Here is a 24,991-nt window from a genome sequence, read left to right as displayed (position 1 = left end):
TTGGGAAACTGGCATAGGTGAGCCATCCTCCCGCTGGGACAGGACCGGTGTCCCTAACGCAGAGCCAATTTAGTGAGTATTCAATGATGGAAATAATAGGAACCATCTGACTAGACATGTGAACTTTATTAAGACACATATTTTTGTTTCCTCCACAAAATCATTAGAACTAAGTGCTTTGTGGCCCTGAGACCCTTGCAGGTATCTGGTCTTCTGCAACGCTTCACAAGGGCCATCCCAAGACTTGGTTTACGTGCCTGCAATTCCTGGCACCGAGTGAAAATCTGTAAGAAACCGGCTGTGACTGGGATGGTTTTGGCGGGGGAGCGGGCACCCTGCGCCCCGCCGGAGCCGAGCCCAGGCGGGCGGAACGCTGGTGCGCGGAACGCTCGGCGCAGCTCCTGTTCCCGGCCGGCAGCGCCGGGGGGACCGCGCAGAGGGACGGACCGCCGCGGGTGGCCGCGCCGCGGGCACGATGTGGAGCCGCGTCCGGGGCTGGGGCGGCGCGGCCGGCGGCTCCTGTCGCCTCACCGCGCGGCTCCTCGCCGCGCCAGCGAGCGGCCGGGAGGCGGCGGGGGTAGCGCGGCTGGCGGGGAGGCCTCACAGGTACCGTCGCCTCCCGTAAATCGTGCACCGGGGGGGCGGGCGGTGTCCTCACCCCGCGGGCTTTTGGGGGACGGGGTTTGCTCGGCTCCCTGGGGAAAGCTGCTCCTCTCCGCCGCGGGTGGGGCCGGCCCGGCTCGCCGTGGCCTGTGCCCCGAGAGCGGGTTGCCGCTCTTCGCCGCTGCCTTAAACGGGAGCCTCGTGTTTTAGCGACTTTCTCCCGTGACCGTGGCGCCTGGACCGGGCGGGCGGGCTGCGGGGCCTACCCGGTGCCCTGCCGCGGCCGGCCCGCCCGCCCGCCGCCGCCGCCGCCGCCGCCGCCCCCCGGCTTCGGCTGCCCTCTCCCCGGGTCCCTCGGGGTTGGCAGCAAGCAGGCCAAGCCCGAGTCCGTCTGTCCTGCTGGGGCTGTGTGCTGTTGACACCGGTGGGCAGAAGTCATTGGGAAAGTGAAGTCAAGTAGAGGGGAGTGGTTTGGGCTGTGCTTCTCCTGTTGCTTTCCTTGCCCGTCCTTCTCATCTTCGAGTGGCGTGAGCGACATGCATATATGACCTGAGCATAATTTTATGGTGTGGGTATCAGTAGAGCGGTGCTGCCTGTACATGCCCAAAGCACTGGCTAAAAGTAGTATTTGGAAGTTCTCTTTTATTTTTCTTAAAAGATTTTAACTGCTTTTAATGAAAAGTCAGTTGTGTGTTTACTTTTTTTGTTTCAAAGCTCCTCGATATTTTTGAACAAGCTCCGATACTGTGATAGTCTCATATATAAAGCAGCTTGGTTTCTTTTGTCACTGTTTGCTTTCTAAGGCTACGCTTCTGAGCAGAAGACAAACCCAATGGCAGGGGAAATACAGTAATGCAAGCTGCAATGTACTACTGGCTTTAAATGTTTAAGGCTTGCAGTCTTGCTGTGTTTTTCTGGTGCTGTGAGCAAAGATCTCTGAATGGATAAATAGTTTTAAGGAGCATGCAGCCTGAATTAATGAAAAAGGTGTTTGAAAAAGGTCTGTGGAGAATAGCTGTGTGTAAAACAGCAGGACTCCTACCGTCTTCTCAGTAATGTGGTTCTGAAGCTTTCCTTAACTTTTCCTGCTGCTTTTCAACATAGAAATTTAGGGTTTAATGCTGACAATTTATTGCTGGCAATTTGTTAAGTGCAGAGTGACTGAAGTAATAATGTGGTGCCTGCTAGCACTAGCAGAATTTTCTTCTTTAGCCAGAGAGAGGTGTGTATAAGGGGGGGAAGTATTTCAAAATTGTTTCAGATCTGTTGAAGTGTTTTATTTTTGAACCAAAATCAATATTTAATTGTAAGGTTTTTTTCTTTATTTTAGTAACCTGAAGGTGTTTTTTAAAAAGTAGTTATGAATTTAAAGATTTAAACATTTCATTTTAGAATGTTAAAGAGAACAGGTCTTTGAATTTTATGATAGTTTTTCCAGAGTATGCAGTTGTGTCTGTGTTGCAGCAATATCCTAAGCAGCTCCCTGCTGTCCCTGGCTTCACAGCCTCGCCTGCACTGTGCCAGTTTTAGCTTCTTTGCAGTGATGTGTTAAACTAGGTAGAGAAGCTGTTCCAGATGGAAAAAATAATCAAAATAACTTTTTTGTTTCTTACTGCGTTATCTTGCAGCAGGATCCATTTCCTCATAAAGCTGCAGAAATTCAAGCTCTCGGTCTGCTACCTAATGCAGGGATACTTTACAAGTTTTAAGTTCTTAGATTAAACACAATTTATTGGTGGAGGAAATAAAGTTGTTGACATGATTTTTGTGATGAAGAAACCATAAGTAATCAAGAGTTTTAAATAGTGCCCTAGCCCTTCTCAAAAGTTGAAAGGTACGTGTTTGACATGTACTTAACATACTCAGTTTGCACTCCATTAGGCCTAGACAGTTGTAACTGATGGGGGGTTTTTTGTAGATTTACCAAATTCAGCCTTGGACCCTATTTGTAACTTCTGATTTTTTTATGTATTTATTTTTTTAAAAAACTTTGTATATCATCTAGCAAAATACAGAAACTCTTCAGCACAAGCAGCGTGCTTTCTGCTGAGAAAGATGAACCTGCTGCTTCCAAAGACAGCACCGCTGGAGTGGCATCAAAGAGGCGGGAGGCTACAGCAGAAACACCAAAGCAGAAGTTGTTAGACCTTATTGGTAATATGAAAGTAGAAGTGAGCTACAGGAAGAAACTCCAAGAGTTAAAAAAGCAAGGCACAGACAAGCTGGAAGGCCTGGACAGTGAAGGTAGTATGCGTCAGAAAACTACCGAAGACACCCAGCGGTAAAGTATAAGAAACTTTTCTTAGACTGTTTTCTCTTTTTTTTTTTTTTTTCTTTCTTTTTCATTATCTAGGGCAAAATAAAGCATCAAATGCCATTTCCAAGTATGGAAAAGAGTCTTGTAAAGGAATGTAGTGTAGATGTAGATTGCAGTAAGTCACAGGGGAGAATCTGGATAAAAGATGTGTGCTTTCTATAATGTGTTACCTTTTTCTGCACTGAGACTCTTGAAAGGTAGTACACTAGCAGCTGCCTGTGGGAAGTTATTTTAATGGGAGGGGGAAAATACTGTTCAGATAAAATACAATAAAGCTGAGGAAAAAGGGGGGGGGGGGGGAACCAAACCCAAAATTAAGAATGGCACCATGATTATTGAGACTCGTGGATGGCTCCCTACCACGTTGTGTTTATAATCTTGCAGGTCTGTGCTGCCTGTGGTCTTTGGCCACCTGAGTACAACAGCTTGTCAGTGTCATTTAGCAGCTGATAATTAGTGCAACACAGGGCAAACCTAGCTTTCCCTCTGGACAGCCGCACCCCCATTTGGGATAATGTCTAACTGTAACTTCTGAGTTATTAAGACATAAAATGACAGTATAGAAATGACAATTTAAATAGATTAAGGCTTGTATTTTTTCATATTTCCATATCTGTTGTGTCTCTTGCAGAGGCAAGCCTTTAAATCCAGAACTGGTGGAGGCTGCTTCTGCAGTCGCATCTTCCCTACCACTCAACAAGAAACAGACAGAATCGGAACTGCTTGCACAACTAAGACGACACGAAGAAACCACAGATAAACAGAAAAAGGGGGGAACTATTAACCTACGGTCTGTATATTGAATGTTATTCTCAGTAATGTTTGAAATTCTGATTTTGCAGTGTCATCTTGAAGGTGGCTGGGTTCTGTGTTGGAAAGATGGCCCTAAAAGATACATTTGGACAGGTTATACTTGGAATTAATGAATAATGGGAAAATCATTGGTCTGGTTATACCAAACTCCCTAAATTTTGCCATCCTCATTCTAAAATGGTTTTGCAGAAATGGAATTGTTTTCCTGCCCAGGATCATTACTTTCTTGGACAGGCTAGCAAAATAACAGGTTTGGGTGTTGTTTTTTTTTTTCTTCCAAGCTTCTGAAATTCTCACACAATGGATGGATTTGTACATGTTTCAGACATTCTGTCTGGACTGGTGAAATTTCATGACAGCTCTGCAGAACTGAACTAGAGCAGCTCTATTTATAGTCCCACCCTTCCTTTCAAAACTTTCCAGTCAACCCAAGAAACTCATCTCTTGGCTTAACTCCATTTCTAGTGTGGCTTTCAAACAGATGAGAAACATTTGTTTGGAAACTCAGTTGTGCATACTGCTCTTTTGGATGCTGGCTAAAGACAGATTTTTCGTTCTCTTTTTTTTCAGCTAGTAGTCCGATAACTACTCAGAAAAAAAGGCATTAAATCCAGGTGAAATGCTGAACTAAACAGAAAATTGGATCTTCAGCAAAATAGGAATGTGAAACCTTTATTTATGGCTGTTTGCGGTGTGAACTGCAAGCTGCTTATCATCTTAGTTTTAATTAATTCTGTGAAAATGAATTTGTCCCAAACCAGGATTTAAGTTTGACCTATGAATTATTATTTATAGGTTGCTCAGTAAAGGATCTGCTTTGTATGTTTATCAATGACCTACAGAGTAGCCAACAAACTAATGATGTTTGTGGCTGATGTCTGCCCTTTACGTGAGTGAAAACGAAGGAGGAACGTGACAGATGCTTGCAAATAAATTTAGTTAGATGGTTGCAAATAGATTGGGAAGCACAATGCTCCGTGAACAACTTTGTTGAACAAAATGCATGTTCTTCAGAGGTTGTGAAGGGAAAAGGGAGTAACTGTCCTAGTTTTCCTTTTAGCCTATATTCACGATTCTCTCTACCAAGAGCACTAATGGTGGTTGTGGAGAGTAGAATGAAATTCTCTCCAAATGTGGGAAGTGTGTGCTTTTTGAGGAGGAAGTGTGGTTTTAGGTAGTACACGCAAGCATCTCCAAAGGCTCTGTGTGTGCTCTGTTTTCATGATGTCTTCTCAGCCTGAATACAGATCTTGAGAACTTGACAGAAGCTAATCTCTCCATAGGCTTTTGGAGCCAAAATGAATAGCTTTAAAGGTTAGAGGTCTAGCTGTTTTATGTAAAATCAATGTGTTTCCTTTTTTTTATTCTTTTTGTGTGCAGTATTACAAAAAAACTTAAGGGACATTTACTAATGTAAGAAGAACAAATAAGGAATATTTTATATAAAGAATATGTTCATTAAACTATTAATTACCAGTGAGGTTTTTCCATCTCTGTCACTTGGGTTTTTAGAAGAGCAGAGCACACAAATGTCAATAATGGCATTGGCTGTGGGTGGCCAACTTAAATGTAATCGGAACCTACTTCAGTTCCTGGTAAGATATTGGAGGACCATGCTGATACTGATCAAGCTAATACCTGCAGTGGCTAAACCTCATATGGGCCTGCGTCTGTTCCTTAAGCCAGACATACTCTTCTCTAAATGTGGTTGCTCTGCCTACTGGCAACAAGGGCTCGCTGTCCTCATCACCCATTGCACTTTCCCTGAAGCACTTACCCAGCTTTGGCTGCTGTGGAAGAAGGAAGGCATCTAAGGAAGTTGTAGTCTAAGCAAAAAGGCTTTTTTTCTGTTGAAAGAGAGTTTTTAAGTTCTTCAAAAGTTTAAAAGCTGAAGTCCCTGCAACTGTGCAGTGCCTGTGCAGTATAGTTGGTCAATGGGTTAAGATGTGCTATTACAATATTTTATAACATGCTTGTGGGTGAATCACTATGGTCAGAAAAATGCATTTTCCTCAACCAAAACCAGCCTTTTTGGTTGGCTTGGAATGTCATAGCTGGCTTGCTTTGATTTGAGTTGGTAAGCTCTATTCCCTGAGGCAGCTTTGTGAACTAGCTTTCTTCTACCTGCAAATATATGTTAGTATTTTATATTATATGCTGAAGAGAATCATAGAATAGTTGGGGTTGGAAGGGACCTTTAAAGGTCATCTAGTCCAACCCCCCTGCAATGAGCAGGTATGTCTTCAGCTAGATCAGGTTGCTCAGGGCCCCATCCAGCCTGTCCTTGAATGTTACCAAGGATGGGGCATCTACCACCTCTCTGGGCAACCTGTCCCAGTGTTTCACCACCCTCATCATAAAAAATTTCATCCTTATATCTAGTCTGAATCTACCCTCTTTTAGTAAAACCATTACCCCTTGTCTTATTACTACATGTCCTTGTAAAAAGTCCCTCTCCAGCTTTCTCGTAGGCCCCCTTCAGGTACCAGAAGGCCGCAGTAAGGTCTTCGCTGAGCCTTCTCTTCTCCAGGCAGAACAACCCCAACTCTCTCAGCCTTTCCTCATAGGAAAGGTGTTCCATCCCTCTCACCATTTTTGTGGCGTCCTCTGGGCCTGCTCCAACAGGTCTGTGTCTTTCCTGTGCTGAGGGCCCCAGAGCTGGAGGCAGCACTCCAGGTGGGGTCTCACCAGAGCGGAGTAGAGGGGCAGAATCACCTCCCTCGACCTGCTGGCCACGCTTCTTTTGATGCAGCCCAGGACACGGTTGGCCCTCTGGGCTGCGAGAGCACATTGCTGGCTCACATCCAGCTTTTCATCCACCAGTACCCCTAAGTCCTTCTCCTCAGGGCTGCTCTCAATCCCTTCATCCCCCAGCCTGTATTGGTACCAGGGTTTGCCCCAGCCCCAGTGCAGGACCTTGCGCTTGGCCTTGTTGAACTTCATGAGGTTCACATGGGCCCACTTCTTGAGCTTGTCCAGATCCCTCTGGATGGCATCCCATCCCTCAGGTGTGTCGATCACACCACTCAGCTTGATGTCATCTGCAAATTTGCTGAGGGTACACTCAGTTAAACTCTGAGATGAATTTGGTACTTTCAGCTTTCTGATCAGTGTTAAAACTGTTGATTTTAAAAAGTCCAGCAGAAGGCACTAAAATGCTTTATATATATTAGAAAGCAATTACTTTTATTCATACATGATTATTTTGTGTTGATTTTTATTTGACAACAAAGAATATCGGCAGTTTAACTTTTCATTTTTTTCCATAAAGGTTTTGCATTCAATATACTGACACATTTAAAAAGCCAATATATATTCCTCTGTTATTTAAAACTATTTAAAAATGAGATACCTTCACAATAGTAGAGCCATATAATGCTCAACTGCAGAAAATTGGGATACTGCTATTGAGATTTGTGAGGGTATGAAATAAATTGTACATTGTCCAGATCTTTTGGTTTGTACTAATTTTTTTTCCAGGATTGTGGCATGGCCTCCAGAGGTCACTGTTGTATGCAGTTGTTTCACTGCCTTGTTTTGTAGACAGCATGAGGACAGCATGTTCACTAGAAGAGGAAAATATTAACAATACAGGAATTTATTTTTCTTAGTGTGGGATGAAGTTTCGCTCAATGGAAATTACAACAGCACTATACCAAAATAGAATCAGCGGCACTACAAGTTGAAATTTCGGCTTCTGTTTTGGGTGAAGAAGAATTGAAGTAATTCAGAGCTTAGGCTAAAGTATATCCAAAGCTGTTTGGATCTCTGTTTTTAGTGGTATCATTATTGATTGGTGATCAGGAAGGAGAGAGAATCTGTGCTTATTACAAAAGCTCTACCTCTTCCCATCTCTGGAAGGCAGAAGTATCTAGGAGCTTATTTTGTTAACCTCATGTTGTGACACGAGGTAATATGTAATATGGAACCACTGTAGGTACACTGGAGTTGGAGTATGAATTTGTAATCTGATGTTTTTCATTACAAAAGACATTAAAAACATCTTTGTAGTTTTATTTTTAGTTAATAGAGGGGCATTTCTAATGATGGAGCAATGAATGTTGTTGTTCATATACCAGTGATGGGGTGACATTAGGACTTTACAGTGAGAGTATAAGTACTATTGACTGCATGTTCTGATAGCTTGATACCGTAGTCTGTGCAGACCTACTGTGTAAAACCACAAATAACTCAAGGTGGGCTGTGAGAAGAGCTGCTCCAAGGAAGCCTGATCCCCCTGTAGCACAGGAACACTCCAGCCTTGTAGGTCGCAGCCAAGCCAAGCAGTTGGGCTGGGCCGCGTGTGACTGACGTTAGGAATTATCTGTCCTCAGAAGTGTGTCAAGCCTCTGGCCCAACACCAGCTAACTAAAGCTGGTAGGCACTTCGTAGAGTAATTTCTAGTGTGAGATACGCAACAGATCTGAGATTGTTTTTTCTTTAAGATCAAAATGAAATTATTTCAAATTTGTTTTCAGATGCCTTTCTTTCAGAGCACGTACCTGAAGTGCTATGCTATTCTTGTTCTGCCATTGGAAACCACATCTAAGACTGAAGAGAAAATCCTACTATGTTGCTGAGGCAATTAGCTTTTACAATCTTCTAAAGTATTTCTTTCTTGTTAAGAAAATCTCTTTTGACTTAACCTATCAAAAACGTAGTTTGAACTTCAGTCAGATTTTCATAAAATGGATATGCAGTGTTTTTGACTTGGCCTATTTTTGTTTTTTGAGACCATATTTTTCTCTTAAAACTTGTGCGCTGCAATTTTGGATGACCGCATGTTGCCGGAAGCGGTTGGGAGGAGAGGACAGCTATGAGGAAGAATTATCAGCTTGGTCTTTACCAACCAAGAGACTTACCAGTTAAGGGGAAGAGGCAGAAAGGTGGTGTTTTTTTGCCCTTTACATTCAGAATGAGCTGCAAACCATGCTGGAAGAGATCGGAGCATTTGTTCTTCACGTATGATTTTGACTACAGAATTGTGAAGGAAGATGTGGTCTGTTAATGCTGTAATATGATTATGCAATGCAACAGATTGCAGTGGATCAGGAAAGGTGACCTACTTATTAGGGTGGCATGATTGATCCATGTCAGCTGATGTGTGAAGGCAAGCTTCCTTTTGCTCTGCAGCAGCACAGCTCTGTCCCTGGGCAGTGTTGGTTCCTGTCCAAAAAACTGGTGATTTTTACCTCCCTATTTCAGTGTATTCGTTGTATACAGAGAAATTCCCCATTTAATTAAGCAACACGCACCTAGCGCACTCTGTGAATATCGGTATGCAGATAGATGAAAATTTTCTTCTAGTTGGAAACTAAATAATTTCAAAGAAAGCATTCATTGTAGATTTAGTAGGCTAAAATAGCACTTTTCGTTTAATCTATATAGAATGTAACAACTGAGTTGGTTTAAAAAGTAAGACTTGAATGTTTGATGACTTAAAAATGGGTGTGTTTTGTGAGGTATGTATAATTCTGCCTTATGGAGGCTTATGAAAACAATTGAGAGTAGAGTTTCTGGTTAATACATGTGACAAACTTCCTTGCTTTGTCAATTTGTCGAGTTTTTACATTAATGTTTTTTATTTCAGCAATGTTATTTCAGAAATGGCAGTTAAAAGGCAGTCCCCAGCTCAGAGAGGTGTGAGGATATCCAGTCACATTTCCTTGGAGTTGGATGAGGATGGTCAAAGAACCAAGCCTGGAAGATTGTCACCTCAGTCTTTTGACTCCAGAAGGTATTTTTGTTGTGTTCCCTTCCAATAGAAGGAGAGTGCAAAAAATTACTAATGGATAATATTTTAGATGTAGTTGTGAATATTCATGTTACCATGATACTTCAGAGCTTAAAGAAATTACTTAAGTATTTTTCAAAAAAAGTGCTGTTAGCATTGAAATAAACTTCTGTGAGAATACATTAGTTAATGTTAACCAGCTAATCAAATAATGTGCACTTTTAATATTAAATTTTAGATAATTAAAAATACTTGGTGCTGAAATGTAATTGTGCTTGTTTTAGCTAGTTTAAATTATTCTCGCTTATGCATAATACAAATTTATATCACTTAACTTTTGGGGAAATGGAGGCTTTGAAGGCTTACTTTCATCTCATGGAGAACTTTGATTAATGTTCTGTGTTTAGAAAAATTTCATCCATTGCGTTGGGGTTTTAAAGGGATTTTAAAGTTGTTTTTTTTTTTTTTTTAAATTTTTTTACTACCTTGTTGCAACTGCTAAATCATTCTGTAATTGATTTCTCTATTGTCTGTGACATTATAATTGTCTATGAAATGTACTTTATAATTTACATGATGATTTCAGGGTGCTGCTTAAGTTTATCTTGCTGCTGTTTATGTGGCCAGTCTATTTCTTAATGAACTAAGGAGTGCTCTTACTTTTTTTTTTTTTAACTCTTGTAAGCTATGCTTTCTTGCCTGTGGTCTTTTGATTTTCCCATGGCAGCTCATCATGGCATTCCTTCTCAGTATATTCTTTCTCTAGCAGTTCTGTTTTTAGTAAGATTAAGTTCTCTAATAATTAATTTAGTTTGCAAATTAATCCCCTTTTCTTGGGGTTGGGAGCTGGAAGTTGAGGGAATCATTTGGGTTTAGATAGATAATGCTGAAGGCAGAATTTGGATAACTAAGAAGAAAAAAAGGGCATAAATTTATGGGGGAGTAGATGTGCAATATTCTGCCTTCTTTGGCTGAGACATCTATTTCAGTATATCATAAACGGAGAGTTGTGACTTCCCATAAGGAACAAATTGTAATATATGCATTGAGCCATGTGGATCATGCAAAAACCTCCAAGAAGTGGCTATAGTCAGTCATTAGAAGAACTTAGCCTGCTTGCTGAAATGTTTCTGAGTAACTTCCTTGTTCTTGAACTACCAAACTGTTAAGGTGTGTTAGGGAAGTATCTCTTGGGCCTCTTCAGTGTTAGAAGGCCAGCAAGCAGTGTTTTCTTTTCCTGATGCAAAGCTTGTAGAAAGTGCAAGAGGGCCTTCTTGTAATGGAAGTTGAAGGGAAAAAGTGGAACAAGGTTCTGGACCAAGCCCTCCTGACTTAGATATTTCTGTACTGGGATTTTCATTCAGCTATAAGCTGCCGGTTTGAGGACCAAGGGAACTGACTTCATTATCAGTTGCTGAATAGCTCTATAGATATTTTCAATCTGGGGATAATTATCAGACAGAGTTGGTGGTCACATGAAAGTAATTTTGTTATTAGGCTATGATTCTTGACTGACTATGAGAAATACTTTAAGGTGTTGGATTAAAAGTTTTCTGAAGTTTGAAATAATAGAAATAATATGATCTAGAAGTATAAACTGAAAACCTGAGCTATTATGTGCTCATACAGTATATATTATTTTATATCTTTGCTAAACTTTTCATTTGTTAACATACTGCAAAGTAAAGTGAATTCCACTTATGCTTGAGAACATTTATGATACCCGAGAAGCTGTCTCACCCTCTTTATGTGATGAAACTGCACTTGGTATATAACTTCAGGAACAGTACCTTAAAATAGTTTTTAAAATCCCTGTAATGAGCAAACTGTCTCCAGTTTCAGTCCTAAGTTTCCTCCTGCATCCCTGAAAATCTAACTGGTATACTTATCTATTGATAATGTGAAAAGAATGGGTAGGAAGAATATCTAAGTTTATATCGAGTTAGTAGATTTCAGTGAAATGAGTGATGTTGCTTTATAGTAACTTGTACTAGTAATTTTAAAATAAATGTTCTTCCAGGTCATGCTTGTATCTTCGGCCAACGCTATTGGGAGTTACACACAGATAGGAAAATACAATCCTAAATCAACATTCTTTTAAGGCTCTGTAATTAGATTGCTCTGTGCTGAAATAGGTCCAGGGTAGTTACATCAGTAAAATGTAATATGACAAGAGCAGGTTTGCAGAAGCAGTTGTAGCCATGAGAAATCTGCAGTAAATGCAGAGAGGTGAAATTTTAAGGTCAGGAAGGGCAAGTATTGCCAGGGTAACAGTGAATATGTAATAACATAAAGTAAGAACTATTAGAATTTCAGTGGAAACCTGGAAGATTGCATGATTAAAAGAATCCTTTGTTCTAAAGATAAGTGGGTTCTACAGTAAAGGCATTGGTTTTTCTTTGTTTCCATTTATAAGAAAATTGATTTTGATAATAAATGAACTCTTGTTCAACTCTTGTTGAACTCTTGGATTTTTAATTTTTTTTTTAGCATAGGCTTATGCTAAATATGATTAAGAATAGATGATTGGAGTGAAATATTTTTATGTTCAGAAGAGAGAGCGTCAGGGTGATGCTATTTAAAATATATCATACAGATATACTTTGAGTGTTTGCCATATGGCAGAGAAGGTGGCTGTGTAATCTTCCAAAAAGGCTATTTATGTTATAAAGCAGGAATTGTTTGATTTAGCTGTTGCCTTTTCTCTTCCTGAATTGCGCAATATTTTTATAGGGAAAAAACCCAAATCACCAGATTCACTTTTTAGTTGCAACTTTGTAAAATTGCTTGAGTACAGTGGTTTGATACTGTTTAGCTTTGTTCAGATTCCTAAATATTTCAGTAAAAAATGACTGCAAATATGATGTTTGATTTATGCTCATTCTTTCACACAGAAGTGTTTTGGGAAGCTCTGTTACAGACGAATAATGAAGTCATAAACACTTTATCTGGTTAAAAGCCTGAGGATTTAGTGAGAGTCACTCTCTCATATCTTTTTTTCCTCCAGAGATCTGTTAGTTCATGAGAATATTTTGTGCTTTTAAATTTGTTATCTGGCAATGTTGTGAAGTGTTGTGAAATACTAAATATCGTTTTTCCTTTTTGTTTATAGAAGTCTCAAAGTAGGAAGGAGGCTTAATATATTCTCTAAGGCTTCTACAGAAACAGAAAATGCACTGGAAACAGGTTAGTGGAAATTCAATAATGAAAAACCCAGTGAAGCCAAGTTCTGAAGTTTTAGAATATCAAGAGATTCACTGTTGTGAAGGAGACTTAAACCTGTTAACTTCCTGCTTTCAGACCTATGAAAAAAGGAATACTGTAATGTAACTCTGATTTTTAGTAAACAAGACTTCTATGCAGTGTAATAGATTAATGTTTTCTGTACTAATCAGGACATTCTGTTACTGAACTTGAAGGGTAAAACTGGCTTTTTGTCACTAAGGCCAGTCTTTCTTCTGTGAGTGTAAAACCAGCCTGGAGAATGTGTATGTTGGCCCAGCAGCTTATTTGGTCAAGTTGCAAACTTGCTGCGTTCATTTTACGGCGAAGAAACACAAGGCTGTGATCCCAAGGAAACAAGCATGCGCTAACAGGTGGCTAATCATAAGCAGGGTAGGAAAAAACCAAGACCATGCATTCAGTTGCTGTGTGGACTTCTCCTGTTTTGTGTTGTAGATGTAGCTTGAAAGATCCTATAAGTGGCTGACAAATGACACCTTGCTTTACCTACTGTAAAGCTCTTCATGTATGTTTTGAATCATGCAGTGGTTTGAGTTGGAAGGGACCTTTAAAGGTCATCTAGTCCAGCCTCCCTGCAATGAACAGGGACACCTTCAACTAGATAAGGTTGCTCAGAGCCCTGTCCAGCCTGACCTTGAATGTTTCCAGGGATGGGGCATCTACTGCCTCTCTGGGCAACCTGTGCCAGTGTTTCACCACCCTCACTGTAAAAAATTTCTTCCTTATATCTAGTCTGAATCTACCCTCTTTTAGTTTAAAACGATTACCCCTTGTTCTATTGCAACAGGCCCTACTAAAAAGTCTGTCCTCGTCTTTCTTATAAGCCCCCTTTAAGTATTGAAAGGCTGCAATAAGGTCTCCTTGGAGCCTTCTCTTCTCCAGGCGGAACAACCCCAACTCTCTTGGCCGTTCCTCATAGGAAAGGTGTTCCATCCCTCTCACCATTTTTGTGGCCCTCCAACAGGTCCATGTCTTTCCTGTGCTGAGGGCTCCAGAGCTGGATGCAGTACTCCAGGTGGGGTCTCACCAGAGCAGAGTAGAGGGGCAGAATCACCTCCCTCGACCTGCTGGCCCCGCTTCTTTTGATGAAGCCAGTTGGCTTTCTGGGCTGCGAGAGCACATTGCTGGCTCACATCCAGCTTTTCATCCACCAGTACCCCTAAGTCCTTCTCCTCAGGGCTGCTCTCAATCCCTTCATCCCCCAGCCTCTATTGGTACTGGGGTTGCCCCAACCCCAGTGCAGGGCCTTGCATTTGGCCTTGTTAAACTTCACGAGGTTCACATGGGCCCACTTCTTGAGCTTGTCCAGGTCCCTCTGGATGGCATCCCATCCCTCAGGTGTGTCGATCACACCACTCAGCTTGATGTCATCTGCAAATTTGCTGAGGGTGCACTCAATCCCACTGTCTGTGTTATTGATGAAGATGCCAAACAGTACTGGTCCCAATGTGGACCCCTGAGGGTCCCACTTGCCGCTTATCTCCATCCAGACATTGAGCCATTGACCACTACCCTCTGGATGTGACCATCCAGCCAACTCCTTATCCACTAAATATACCTGCCAAAAGTCATGTAAGATAAAACCAAAAATCAGTGGCGAAACAGGTATGACCCACCTTCATATTCACTGAATGGCATGGCTCTGCAGGAGCAGTCTGATTGCCACGTAAGGGGGATAGCTTCCACGCATGAAGGCTTAGCCTTACTACAGACTGGATTTTGCCTAAGAGCGTGTGAATATCGGCAAGTCATGTAAAGAACTCCCTCCCTCACTTTTCTTTCTGAACAATGAAACTGCATTTTTAGCATCTTTAATACGCTGATTTCCCTAAGCTATTCTGAGGCCCTTTGGAAAAAAGACTTTATTCGAGTGCAGTGACTTAGAACTATATATAAAGCCAGCAGCTGCAGAAGAAACAGTATTCCTCTCTGATATCTTAGAAAATGATACGTATTTGTTTCCGTTTCGAGAGTGGGACTGTCAGTTTTTGCCAGATTCTAGCTGAGTAGTTTTCTCCTTTTTTTACACTTGAAATTGCAGGGAGAAATTAACTTGTTTACTTAATTTCTTTAGTAAAATGTCAGATAGTGCTATTGACATATTTTCAAGCAGCTGTGAGCTTTCTGAATGCAGCCACCTCTGGGGTGGACTGTGAAAGTTGCTTATTAGAATGGGATTCAATTTGCTGTATTTTAAGACTGCAAATTTCCTTAAAATTGTTCCATTTTACATACAAAAACATAATGAATGATGCAGCATTTGTTTTTACTTATCTTTACAAATGTGATGTTCAAGTAACTGGCGTTTGTGTTGAATCAAATCTACTCAGGTAAAATGGTGAGAATTTAACCTGTCTTTTTTGCATGAGCACGATGCAGATGCAGCGGCACATAGTAGTCATCCTAGATAAAAAGTTGAGATACGCTTTTTTTCTTTAACACAAAACTAGAATGTGCACAAATTGTGCAAGAGAGCAATTGGACTTTATTTGATTTGTAATTAGATATTAAGAAGTAAGCTTCTTTCAGCTTTTTATGTGGTGTTTCCTTGTTTGATTCCAGGTAGCCTTGAGGAAATCTACAATATATTCTAAGCCAGGAAGCTTATTACTTGGCTTACTGACTAAGCCTGATGACAAATTTTTTTTTTTGTGTTAATCTCGGGGAAATACCAGTGTGATACTTGATATCTTGATTAATTTGCTTTCACTTTCTTGGTTCATATTAGTGGAGATAATGAGTTAAAATATTATTTATACATGACAGAAAAGCAAGTTCTGTGTTTTGTATTGAATATTTATTTTGAAAACCTGAATGTTAACTGGAATGTAAATTGACATCCTGAAAAAGTTATTCATAACTGTTAACATAAAATATCAGTATCTGTTAACATAAAATGTCAGTATTATTTTCTGTTTCACAGAGGTGAAAATATAATGTTTATCACCTTTACTGCAAGCTTGAAAAAAAATTAGTTTCTGCTCTCTTCTATTAGAAGATTTATTAGTAGCCCATTATTAGAAGGTATTCTTTAAGATGTGGACAATAATTTCATTCTGGTATGGTTTCTCATGTTGTCTTTTATCTGTATTTTATTCCTGCCTTCAGCCCTCAAATCAAAGTAGGCAGCTAGGAAACATAGTTCTGGAAATTTCCCTGCTAAGTAAGAAATAATTTGAAAAAGTATCTTCTGATTTAACACAAAAAATGAAAACACTTTTCAGTATGTAAAAATACTCTTTGCCCTTTTCATTTTGTTTTTTCTTAAAGGAGGGGGGAGATTTTTTTTTTAAATCCAGTTGAGTTGTAAGCCACTGAGCCAAAGATGAGATTATATCTTAATTTCAAATACTTACACTTATGAGTAGTAAAATAATAGCTGATTGGCCATGATCCACTTCAAATGGACTGTAACATTTGAACTCACATAGAGAGCTCTGTTCCAAGGAGCTTAGGGTGAACTGATATCAGGGGGAGACAAGAAAACAAAGGGGAGCACCACTTAAGCCAGCACATGAGAAGGCGGCCGAAGGCACTCCCAGCAGCTCCTCCCTGTCCTCTGGTAACAGCTTGTTCCCTTCACTTCAGCGATGCCGTTCAGTCTGGGCTCATGACCAGTTCTCCTGGGTGGAGGGGCAGGAACTCCTTAAGAGTAACTCTGCTGCCATATGAGCACGCTTCGATTAAAAAAAAAAAAAAAAAAAAAAAAAAAAAAGCATCAGGAAAGATGCATCCCTAAAGGGACTGTTTGACTTTGGGAGAAGAATAGGAAATCTGGATTTCTCAAGCCCAAGAGACAAAAACTGGGATGCTTATGAGTGTTGGGGAAGGAATTGCCATCATTTGTAGATTGAGCTGTCTCCCTGAAGGGGAGTATAGTTGTGAAGTACCTGAAAACTCCTGTAGTAAGCAAGATTCCTTTAGCAGAGTGCACCAGTCAAGTTCAGAGTTTGTCATATGTACAATTTGTGAAAGACAAAAAGGAAGAAAAAAGATTGTGGAAAAATTAAATTCCTGCTCTGTGTGAAAGGCTTAAAAATAAATTGTCCCCTAGGAGTTCAGAATACGTTTTCACCAGACATTTGAGAATTTAATGGACTTTCATTTCAACAGAGAATTCTCATTTGAGAAAGGTGATGCTGGCATCTAAGGTAGAAAAATTTGCACAGCTGAAAGTATTAGTCTCCATAAAGGTTAATGTTAAAGGACTTTGTTTTAGCTAGTGAGATGTCTTTGGCATGCTGACAGATCTTTACAAAATTTCTATTTTAGTATCTTCACCAACAATTTGGGATCTGGAATTTGCAAAGGAGATTGCAGCAATAACTGCACAGCCTCCCCGAAATGGTTTTGAGGAGATGATCCAGTGGACAAAAGAAGGAATACTGTGGGAGTTCCCAATTGACAATGAAACTGGTATGTGCACTGTTAACTTTTATTATCTGTCTATCTTTTTTGAGAATTAGAGCATGTTATGACCTTTGACTGTTTTAACATAGTGTTTCAGCTATGAGTCATGCATTTGATAGTAAACTAGTATAACTTTCCAGCTGTCCCAAATCAGAGGTGCTTCAGATGAACTCATTCTGGCACTCTTCAGGTGAAGTTCTGCAGGTGGTTTGGCTGATCTGAGGACTGGCTGCTGCCAAAAAGGGGAGAACTCCTGCCCTCCCTCCCTCCCTTTCTCACTCAGCCCTGATGCTTTCAGCACCAAAAGGCCATTCAAGTCTATTACATAAAACCTTTTCCTGTGCAACTTCTTTAAAGAAGCGTCTAGCAGAGGATGGAGAATCTTAAAACTGCTGTGTGTGTTTTATAATGCTGATTCTGTGTTTTAATGCTGATTCTGTTCTTTGGTGTGGCTCTCAGCCCAAGTGGCTAGCCAGATCCTGATCAGCTATCTGCCGGTTCCATATCTGCGCTGGCTGAGTGTTAAACAGGTGTTTGCTCCCTTTGTTCTATCTGTTTCGTAAGAATAAACAGTCCCAATATTCACTCACTCTGGGCATCTATCTTAACTAGACATCTTTGTGCACGGTATTTACTTTTATTACCATTTAAAAAAAAAAAAAGAAAAAAAGCTCCGTGTGAAGTTAAGCCAGCAGAGAGAGAAAGCGCGCATGGTAAGGAAGGGAAGAACAACTACACAAAGCAAGTGTACACTTTAGGAAAGGGGACCTCATAACTTGAGGGAGAGCTTGGCTGTGTTTTTTTTTTGTTTTTTTTTTTAAACTTTAAAGACATCAAACAGAACTACTTTAGAATGATTCAGTCACTGAAAGCAAAACAGGTTAGTATCTGAAGCTCGGAGTCTTTGAAAATCTGTCCTATACTGAGTTGCAAATTGCATAATGTGGTTCATCGTTTCTTGATGTTTATTCTCATCCTATTTTGGCAGTTTCTTCACAGAATTTAATCATGCTCCCAGAATTGATCTGTTCCATCATGTAGAAATCCAAGTATACTCTAGTCATGTTTTTGCAAGCTTAAAACCACTGTGGCCAATGGTTTTTCTGTTGTTGTAATGTGGCTGGAACCCTGCTGTCTGGGGCCGTAAGTGGACCAGGCGTCTTTGGCGGCCAATGGTTTTTCTGTTGCAGCAATGCGGCTGGAACCGTGCTGTCTGGGATGGGGTGGCGAATGGACAAAGAGTCTTTACATATACTTAAACAAGAATCTGTATTGATTTGTCCACAAAGACTAGTCATGTGGAAAATTCCAGTGGAGTGTTCCAAAATCTATCACCTCTCAGGCTGAAATATCAAGTCAGTAAATTCCATCCTATCAAACTGCCAGCCACAGGCTATTAATCAGGTCAGGTATGTCAAAGCACAGTTAAAAGCTTGAGAACCTTGCTCCAATTATATCAACATATGGTAGTTTCAGTGGCTCTGCAAAAGAAAGATGCCCCTTCCTGCTGTTAATTTTGCAGTTTTGTGACAGTCATCTCCCTCAATAGGAGGACATTACCTCAGCTTGTTCTGTGTCAAGAAACGTGTGATTTTTCTTTTCTGCCACAAGCATGTGGCTTTAAAAACATAAGTGTAATTCAATTTTCTATTGAGGAAGCATGTATACTCAACTTCTAGCAGTATGAAAGCCTTTAAAGTTTTAAATATAAAAAAAGAAAGAAGACCTCTTATAACTGTTTTTCTTGGCTCCAGAGCATCTCCGGTGTTCTCATTAGAGTGCTTTACCAAGGCACTGTGCTGTGCTTTGAGGCATCAGGGCAAGGTCATGATTTTTAAAACTTTGCTGGCCTTGGTGCAAACATCTGAAGATGTGGCTAGACGTACTGGCTTGCCGCAGTGGCCAGTAGCAGTCTTCACTCCCCACCCGCTGCCCTGTTGTCTGCTCCTGACTGCATGTCCTTTCCCTTATCTGATGCAGTTGAAGTCACTGTTACGCAGAAACCTACCTTTTTTTCTCTCCATCTCTCCAACCTCTGATTAATTTTTACCAGATTAGCAAACCATTAGTATAGTTTGCGTAACAACGTTTTCGCTCCTCCTCCTTTCTGCTTGTCTCTTCTGCTTCTAGTAGCTTTAGTTCTGCTTCGTGACTTGCTATGGCAAAAAGTTGGGAAAAACACTGATTTCTGTCCCTTTTAAAAATTATTTCTGTGCGTTTATGCTTTGATGACTCAAATCCTGAGGAGTGCAGTTGTTAAAAAGGACAGTGCGGATTATTGGTGCTACTTTGCTTTAGCACCTCGTTCTGAGGAGCAAGTGCTTCTGGTTGGCCAGAGAGTGTTACGGCAGAAGTGACAGGCTTAATAGAAGTCTCAGAAAATTAATGCCTCGGTTGCCCCTGATGGCTTCTGTCGGCAAAACTTCACCAAGTCCTGTTCTGGCTGTTTTGCTGACATGCAGAGAAGCATTGGATCAGTTTGCCACGAGAGGTAGCAAATGTTACACAACCGTTTTAGGGGGGTGTTGCTTTACTAATTCTGGGTCTATTCTAGGGACTTACTGTAAGAACATGATTTATTCTAAAAATCCTAGAATCATAGAATGGTTTGTGTTGGAAGGGACCTTTAAAGATGATCTAGTCCAAAGCCCCTGCCATGGGCAGGGACATCTTTCACTAGATCAGGATACTTGGTCATCTTTATAGCATGTCAGCAACACTCCCTATAAGGATGGACATCTGCATTTGAGATGTCATCTTTAAGGCAAGGTTGGTCATGTCTTGGAAGGGTTAGTGTTTGAGCTAGAGAAGTTCCCCACATTTTCTGCTTTGTAGTATGTAGGGGATTGGAAGTAGGATATTGAGAGTGGGTGACTTCTTGCTTTGAGGTTGATAAAGAAAATCCTCTACTTTAGGCTCCCACCATACATGTTCTTTCAAATTAGGTTTCTGAGGACAGAGCAAGAGCTGAGGGACAGGCTTGTTCTTCCCATGCAGCTGGAGTTACAACTTGCTGGAGGTGGGGGGAGTCGTGCCAGCATATCTCATCTAATCAGTTCCCACCAGAGGTCTCAGCCTCTGATGCTTTGGGCAATTGCGGTCTCTTTTTGTGATGCACACTTTACTTTTTTGAGGACTGAAGTATGTGGTCTAACTGAAATGTTTGGACTTAACACTTCATCCCCAAACCATACATCATGTCTTTGACAAATGGGAGATCAAAATACATGATGTAATATTTCCTTCTGACCTGCATTTTTGTGAGACTATAAATGGTTTAATTTCTTTTGGGTTAGAGATGAAAATTGGTGAAATTGTTAATTAGCCACAATCTCTCCTAATACCCTGTATATCCCCAAAAGAAGAGCATCCAGAAGGCCGAATTTTACTGTCAGCATTATTCACATTCTTTCAGTAGTGGGTTTGTTGGTTTAATTCTCTTGGATTTTTGTGACCAGCAAAAGTATTGAAATCTGGAAAGGATGTTAGCTTGTGAAAGCAACCAGCAGCATCCAGGTATAGTGAGATTTCACCTCCTCTTGGTGAGGGAAAGTCATGGGTGGCACGGTAAAAGGATCATCTCTGTGCTTCTGTAAGTGGACATATATTTCTACTGTGCTTGGAAACCTACCTTCTGAAGCTGATGTGACCTTTTTGTTTCCCTTTTAACGTAAAAGAAAAAGAAGAGAGCTTCTGAAGAAGGAAACGTGCTTTCTTTTTCAAGGACAAGGGAGATAAATGTGGCATGTAGCTGGTATTGATATACTCACGTATTTCTGGGAAAAATCTGTGGGAAAAATGGAGGTATTCCCCAGCTCCTTCAGCTGTTGCAGTACCTAAAGTTTAGAACAGGAAAGAAATAATGCAAACTTAACGAACACAAGCTGAGAGACTTCTTCATCTCAGAGATGTGCATCATTTCTTCTGAAACTGTAGAAGCTCTAACACAGGAGAAAGCCTAGGACTGACATGGCTTAACTACCTCAATTTTAATACTCCTGATTTAATGTTGCCAAACATTGTGGTATCCTAGCTAGTATAGAAAAACATGTACACTTATGTCTATGGTGTAGACATCCATTTTTGTCATCTGGAAATGTTCATAAGCAATATTTTTCTCTAATAACAGATTTTTACTTAAAGGTGCAAATGTATTTACAAATCTATAGCAAATGGGGATCAAATAAAAATTTTCATGTATCCCTAACCGAAGAAAAATCTTTCAATTGCAAATCCCAGTTTGCTGTGATTTTTTTATCTCGGAATTGGGAACTGCAAAAGCAGCCTTTTTTCTGTATGTAGGAGTTTGTGTTCTGAGTCTGTCTTGTGCGTGCTAGCATCGTAGTACAAACAACAGCAAAGGAAATCCACAGGACAGAGAACAAAAATTTACCGTAGGGTCTGAGCTGTGCTTGGTTGGAGATCTACAGTAATCCCTTGTCCCGTGTTCCTGTGGGTGCTTTTGATTGCATCATCTTTTGCCCTGGTTATGACTCAGAAGTAGTAGCTGGTGAGATACACAACATTTTTACATCGGCATACACTCACAGATTTAGAAGGTGTTAGAAAAACAATTTTCTGTGCCCATTTGATAGCAGTAGGATGTTAAAACCATGACTTGGAATGAGCATGCAAGTGTGTGTTAGCTGTTCAGTATTAGATACTTCATGAGGTTGCCTCATTTGTTCAAGACTACCTTGTATTCTTTAATCCTCTGTGGAATTTAGGCAATCAGTGTTTTCTTAAAGAATTTATTAAGAAAATGTCCCCAATCTAAAAGGTGGTACCCATGATGAATCAAAATTTTCACATATTGAACAAACTGGTTTTTAGCAAGAAGATTGATTTTAATTTTTTTAGTTATTCCCCCCGCTCCCGCTCCGGCATCAGCTTTCAGCGAGATTATCAGCCAGAAAGTTGATTTAAATATTAGATATTCTTATAAATGAGAGCACAAAATGGAAGTAATAGGGTAGACAGGAGTATGATCTATGCTGACGTTTTTTGTGTGGAGGGAGAAATTAATGTCTTAAAATTCTGCAGTTTCTTCTAGTTCTGTGTGGTTGGCTTAACTGTGCAAAAGAATTAAAAGGCACAGAACAATTAATTTTACTAATTTAAGATTATTTGCAAACTTTATCACTTTTTCCTTTGTTAAATTTGCTGTTATATTATGACAATAACTTTGTCTTTTTTTTGTCCCTTCTCTTAGGGATGGAGGATGATGCTGAATTTCATGAACATATCTTTCTGGAGAAACACCTCGAAGACTTTCCCAAGCAAGGACCTATTCGCCACTTCATGGAACTAGTCATCTGTGGGCTTTCGAAAAACCCATACCTCAGTGTTAAACAGAAGATTGAACACATTGAGTGGTTTCAGAAGTATTTTGAGGAAAAGAAGGAACTTCTTCAAGAGATTTGAGACTTGGGAAAGTGCTTAACCTTGAAATGAAGAATCATTACATCAAAATTGATGATTTCTTATAATGGAAATACTGTCAGTGCATAGTAATCATGTGACCTGAAAGTTGTATTTTAAATAATAAACTGAAAGGTCATATTTTCATGTGTGTATGTCCATGTATATGTAGATATTTTCTGACAACAAAAGAAGGTATTGAAAATTACAGATTTTGTAGATTGTGCATTTAAAATCTAGTTTATCAAAATTGTTGTCTTTTAAATTTGAAACTAGTCTTTGACCATACAAAATATTAGGCCTAATTCCACTTCTTACACCCCTCACACTTGGTGTGTATCTTGACAGGTTTGATGATCTTTCCCATTCTGGCAAACTTGAAATGCTTTCATTTTTAAAAACTCCTGATAAAACTTGAAGTTTGAAAAGCTGTTACTGAGATAGTAACAGTTCATTTTGGTAATTCATTAAATACACTGGTATTTGGATGGTACTAATCCTTTCTATCCTCCTTTCACTAATTATCTTTATTGGTTCATTTTAAAATTTTTGGTAATGACTAAGTCATTTGAATTGAATGCTTGTTAGTTCATCTGTTCAGTGAAGGGCTATTGTATTCCTGACGTGTGCACAGCATAATACCGGTGAGTTATATAGCATAATAAGCGAAGTCTTTCCTACCATCCATACATCCATTTTGAAGCTTTTGACCAACTTCCCATCAGTATTTATTGTTTAAAAATGGGTCTGGTTGTCAAGTAATCCATAAAGTTTTGTTTCGTTAGAGCAAGCAGTTTTATGATTGCTACAGTGTTCGGAGCTGAGGCCTTATCTCCTGCACCTGCAGGGCTAGAAACAACTTGACGTTGCTGGCAAGGAGAGTTGTCGCTTACAGACTGTTGTCGCATGATGCCACTACTGTTTTCTATCTAGTCCTCTGATGTTGGTGAAGTAAGTTAGCATTTTCTAGGTGATCCTTTATTCTAATTAAATGCGTATGGTCCTTCGTATCTGTTAAGCCATTGCAATATATTTTACTTCAGTTGTCTTTTATTAAATTTTCATCCAGAATTACTCACTTGGTCATTCAGAATCCTGGATCACATCTTGCTTCATAGGCAAAGTGATTTTTAAATCAGAATTACAAGAAAGCAAATGAAAAATAAAGAGTTGGCCTTTTTCTATGAGTTGGAATATTGTTGCTGTGGTCTGCTCATCTGCAGGACGTGAATTTTCCTGTCTGGCAACGAGCGAGACCTGGGCTGTAGAAGGGAAAAGCAGCTTTTTGACTTTCTAGCTGTAAGAACAGCAAGGTTCAAATTCTGCAGACATTTTCAGAGGCTTCCTGTCTTTGTGTCCTGGTTTTGGCTGGGATAGAGTTAATTTTTGGTTTTTTGGGGAGCTGGTATAGTGCTGTGTTTTGGATTTAGGATGAGAATAATGTTGATAACACACTGATGTTTTAGGTACTGCTGAGCAGTGCTTACACAGAGTCAGGGACTTTTCAGCTTCTCATGCCCTGCCAGCGAGAAGCTGGCAGGGAGCACAGCCAGGACAGCTGACCCAGACTGGCCAAAGGGCTATTCCATACCATATGGCGTCATGCTCAGCATATAAACTGGGATATTCCAACCGTACGAAGTCATGCTCAGCATATAAACTAGGGGGGAGTTGGCTGGGGGGAAACTGCTGCTCAGGAACTGGCTGGGCATGGGTCAGCGGGTGGTGGGCTTGCATTGTGCATCACTTGTTTTGTATATATTATTATTATTATTATTATTAATTATTTATTATTTTCCCTTCCTCTTCTGTCCTATTAAACTGTCTTTATCTCAACCCCTGAATTTTACTTTTTTTCCCTTCTTTTTTTTTTTCCCAGTTCTCTCCCCCCATCCCACTGGGCAGAGGAGGGAAGCGAGCAAACGGCTGTGTGGTGTTTAGCTGCCTGCCAGGTTAAACCACGACACTTTGGAATGGAGAGAGTGAGAATTATATCGAATATCTACATTTAGTACCAGGATAGTTTTAATTTTCGGTTTAATGGCCAGATACGTTTTACTTCAAAAATACCATTCTTCCCAAATTTCTACCAAACTATGATGCCCAGCCTGTGTTCTGCTGTATTTCAAGCCTTTTCTAAAACAAGGTACAGTGACTTTGAATTCACCACAGGCTTTTAGAAATAGCTCCTCTGTGTATTTGATCTAACCTGTGTTTTGATATGAAAGACGAGACACTCGCAGGCTTGGCTCTTACTGGAAGACGTTCGGGAGCGTTAGCTGTGCAGGAAAGTATTGGATTGCGCAGCACTGGGAGCGAGGTGAATGTTAGCATTTAAACAGATTCATTAGGAGGTCGGTACTTCGTCAAGCTCTTAACAAGAGCTCTTGGTGCTTAGGATCTTTGGAAAGCTGTAGTAATTCCTACTTAGGTGCTTAAATATAGATTTG

At 40.3% G+C, this 24,991-nt stretch overlaps 1 protein-coding gene across 1 annotated transcript; it reads left to right on the top strand.

The window, feature by feature from the left end:
- The first annotated feature begins 466 nt into the window (after nt 1-466).
- On the top strand, nt 467-23,735 carry MRPS31 (mitochondrial ribosomal protein S31). Its single transcript, XM_082304867.1, has 7 exons — nt 467-606; nt 2,609-2,884; nt 3,552-3,710; nt 9,324-9,470; nt 12,580-12,653; nt 16,983-17,126; nt 22,333-23,735. The coding sequence occupies exons 1-7, from the start codon at nt 476-478 to the stop codon at nt 22,542-22,544; spliced, it is 1,143 nt and encodes a 380-aa protein (XP_082160993.1). The 5' UTR covers nt 467-475; the 3' UTR covers nt 22,545-23,735.
- Nucleotides 23,736-24,991: the final 1,256 nt, after the last annotated feature.

Source organism: Platalea leucorodia (assembly GCF_965183815.1).
Source record: "Platalea leucorodia genome assembly, chromosome: 2".
In the NCBI taxonomy this organism is placed as follows: domain Eukaryota; kingdom Metazoa; phylum Chordata; class Aves; order Pelecaniformes; family Threskiornithidae; genus Platalea; species Platalea leucorodia.
The sequence above is the reverse complement of the archived record's forward strand: the minus strand, read 5'-3'. Positions and strand labels throughout refer to the sequence as shown.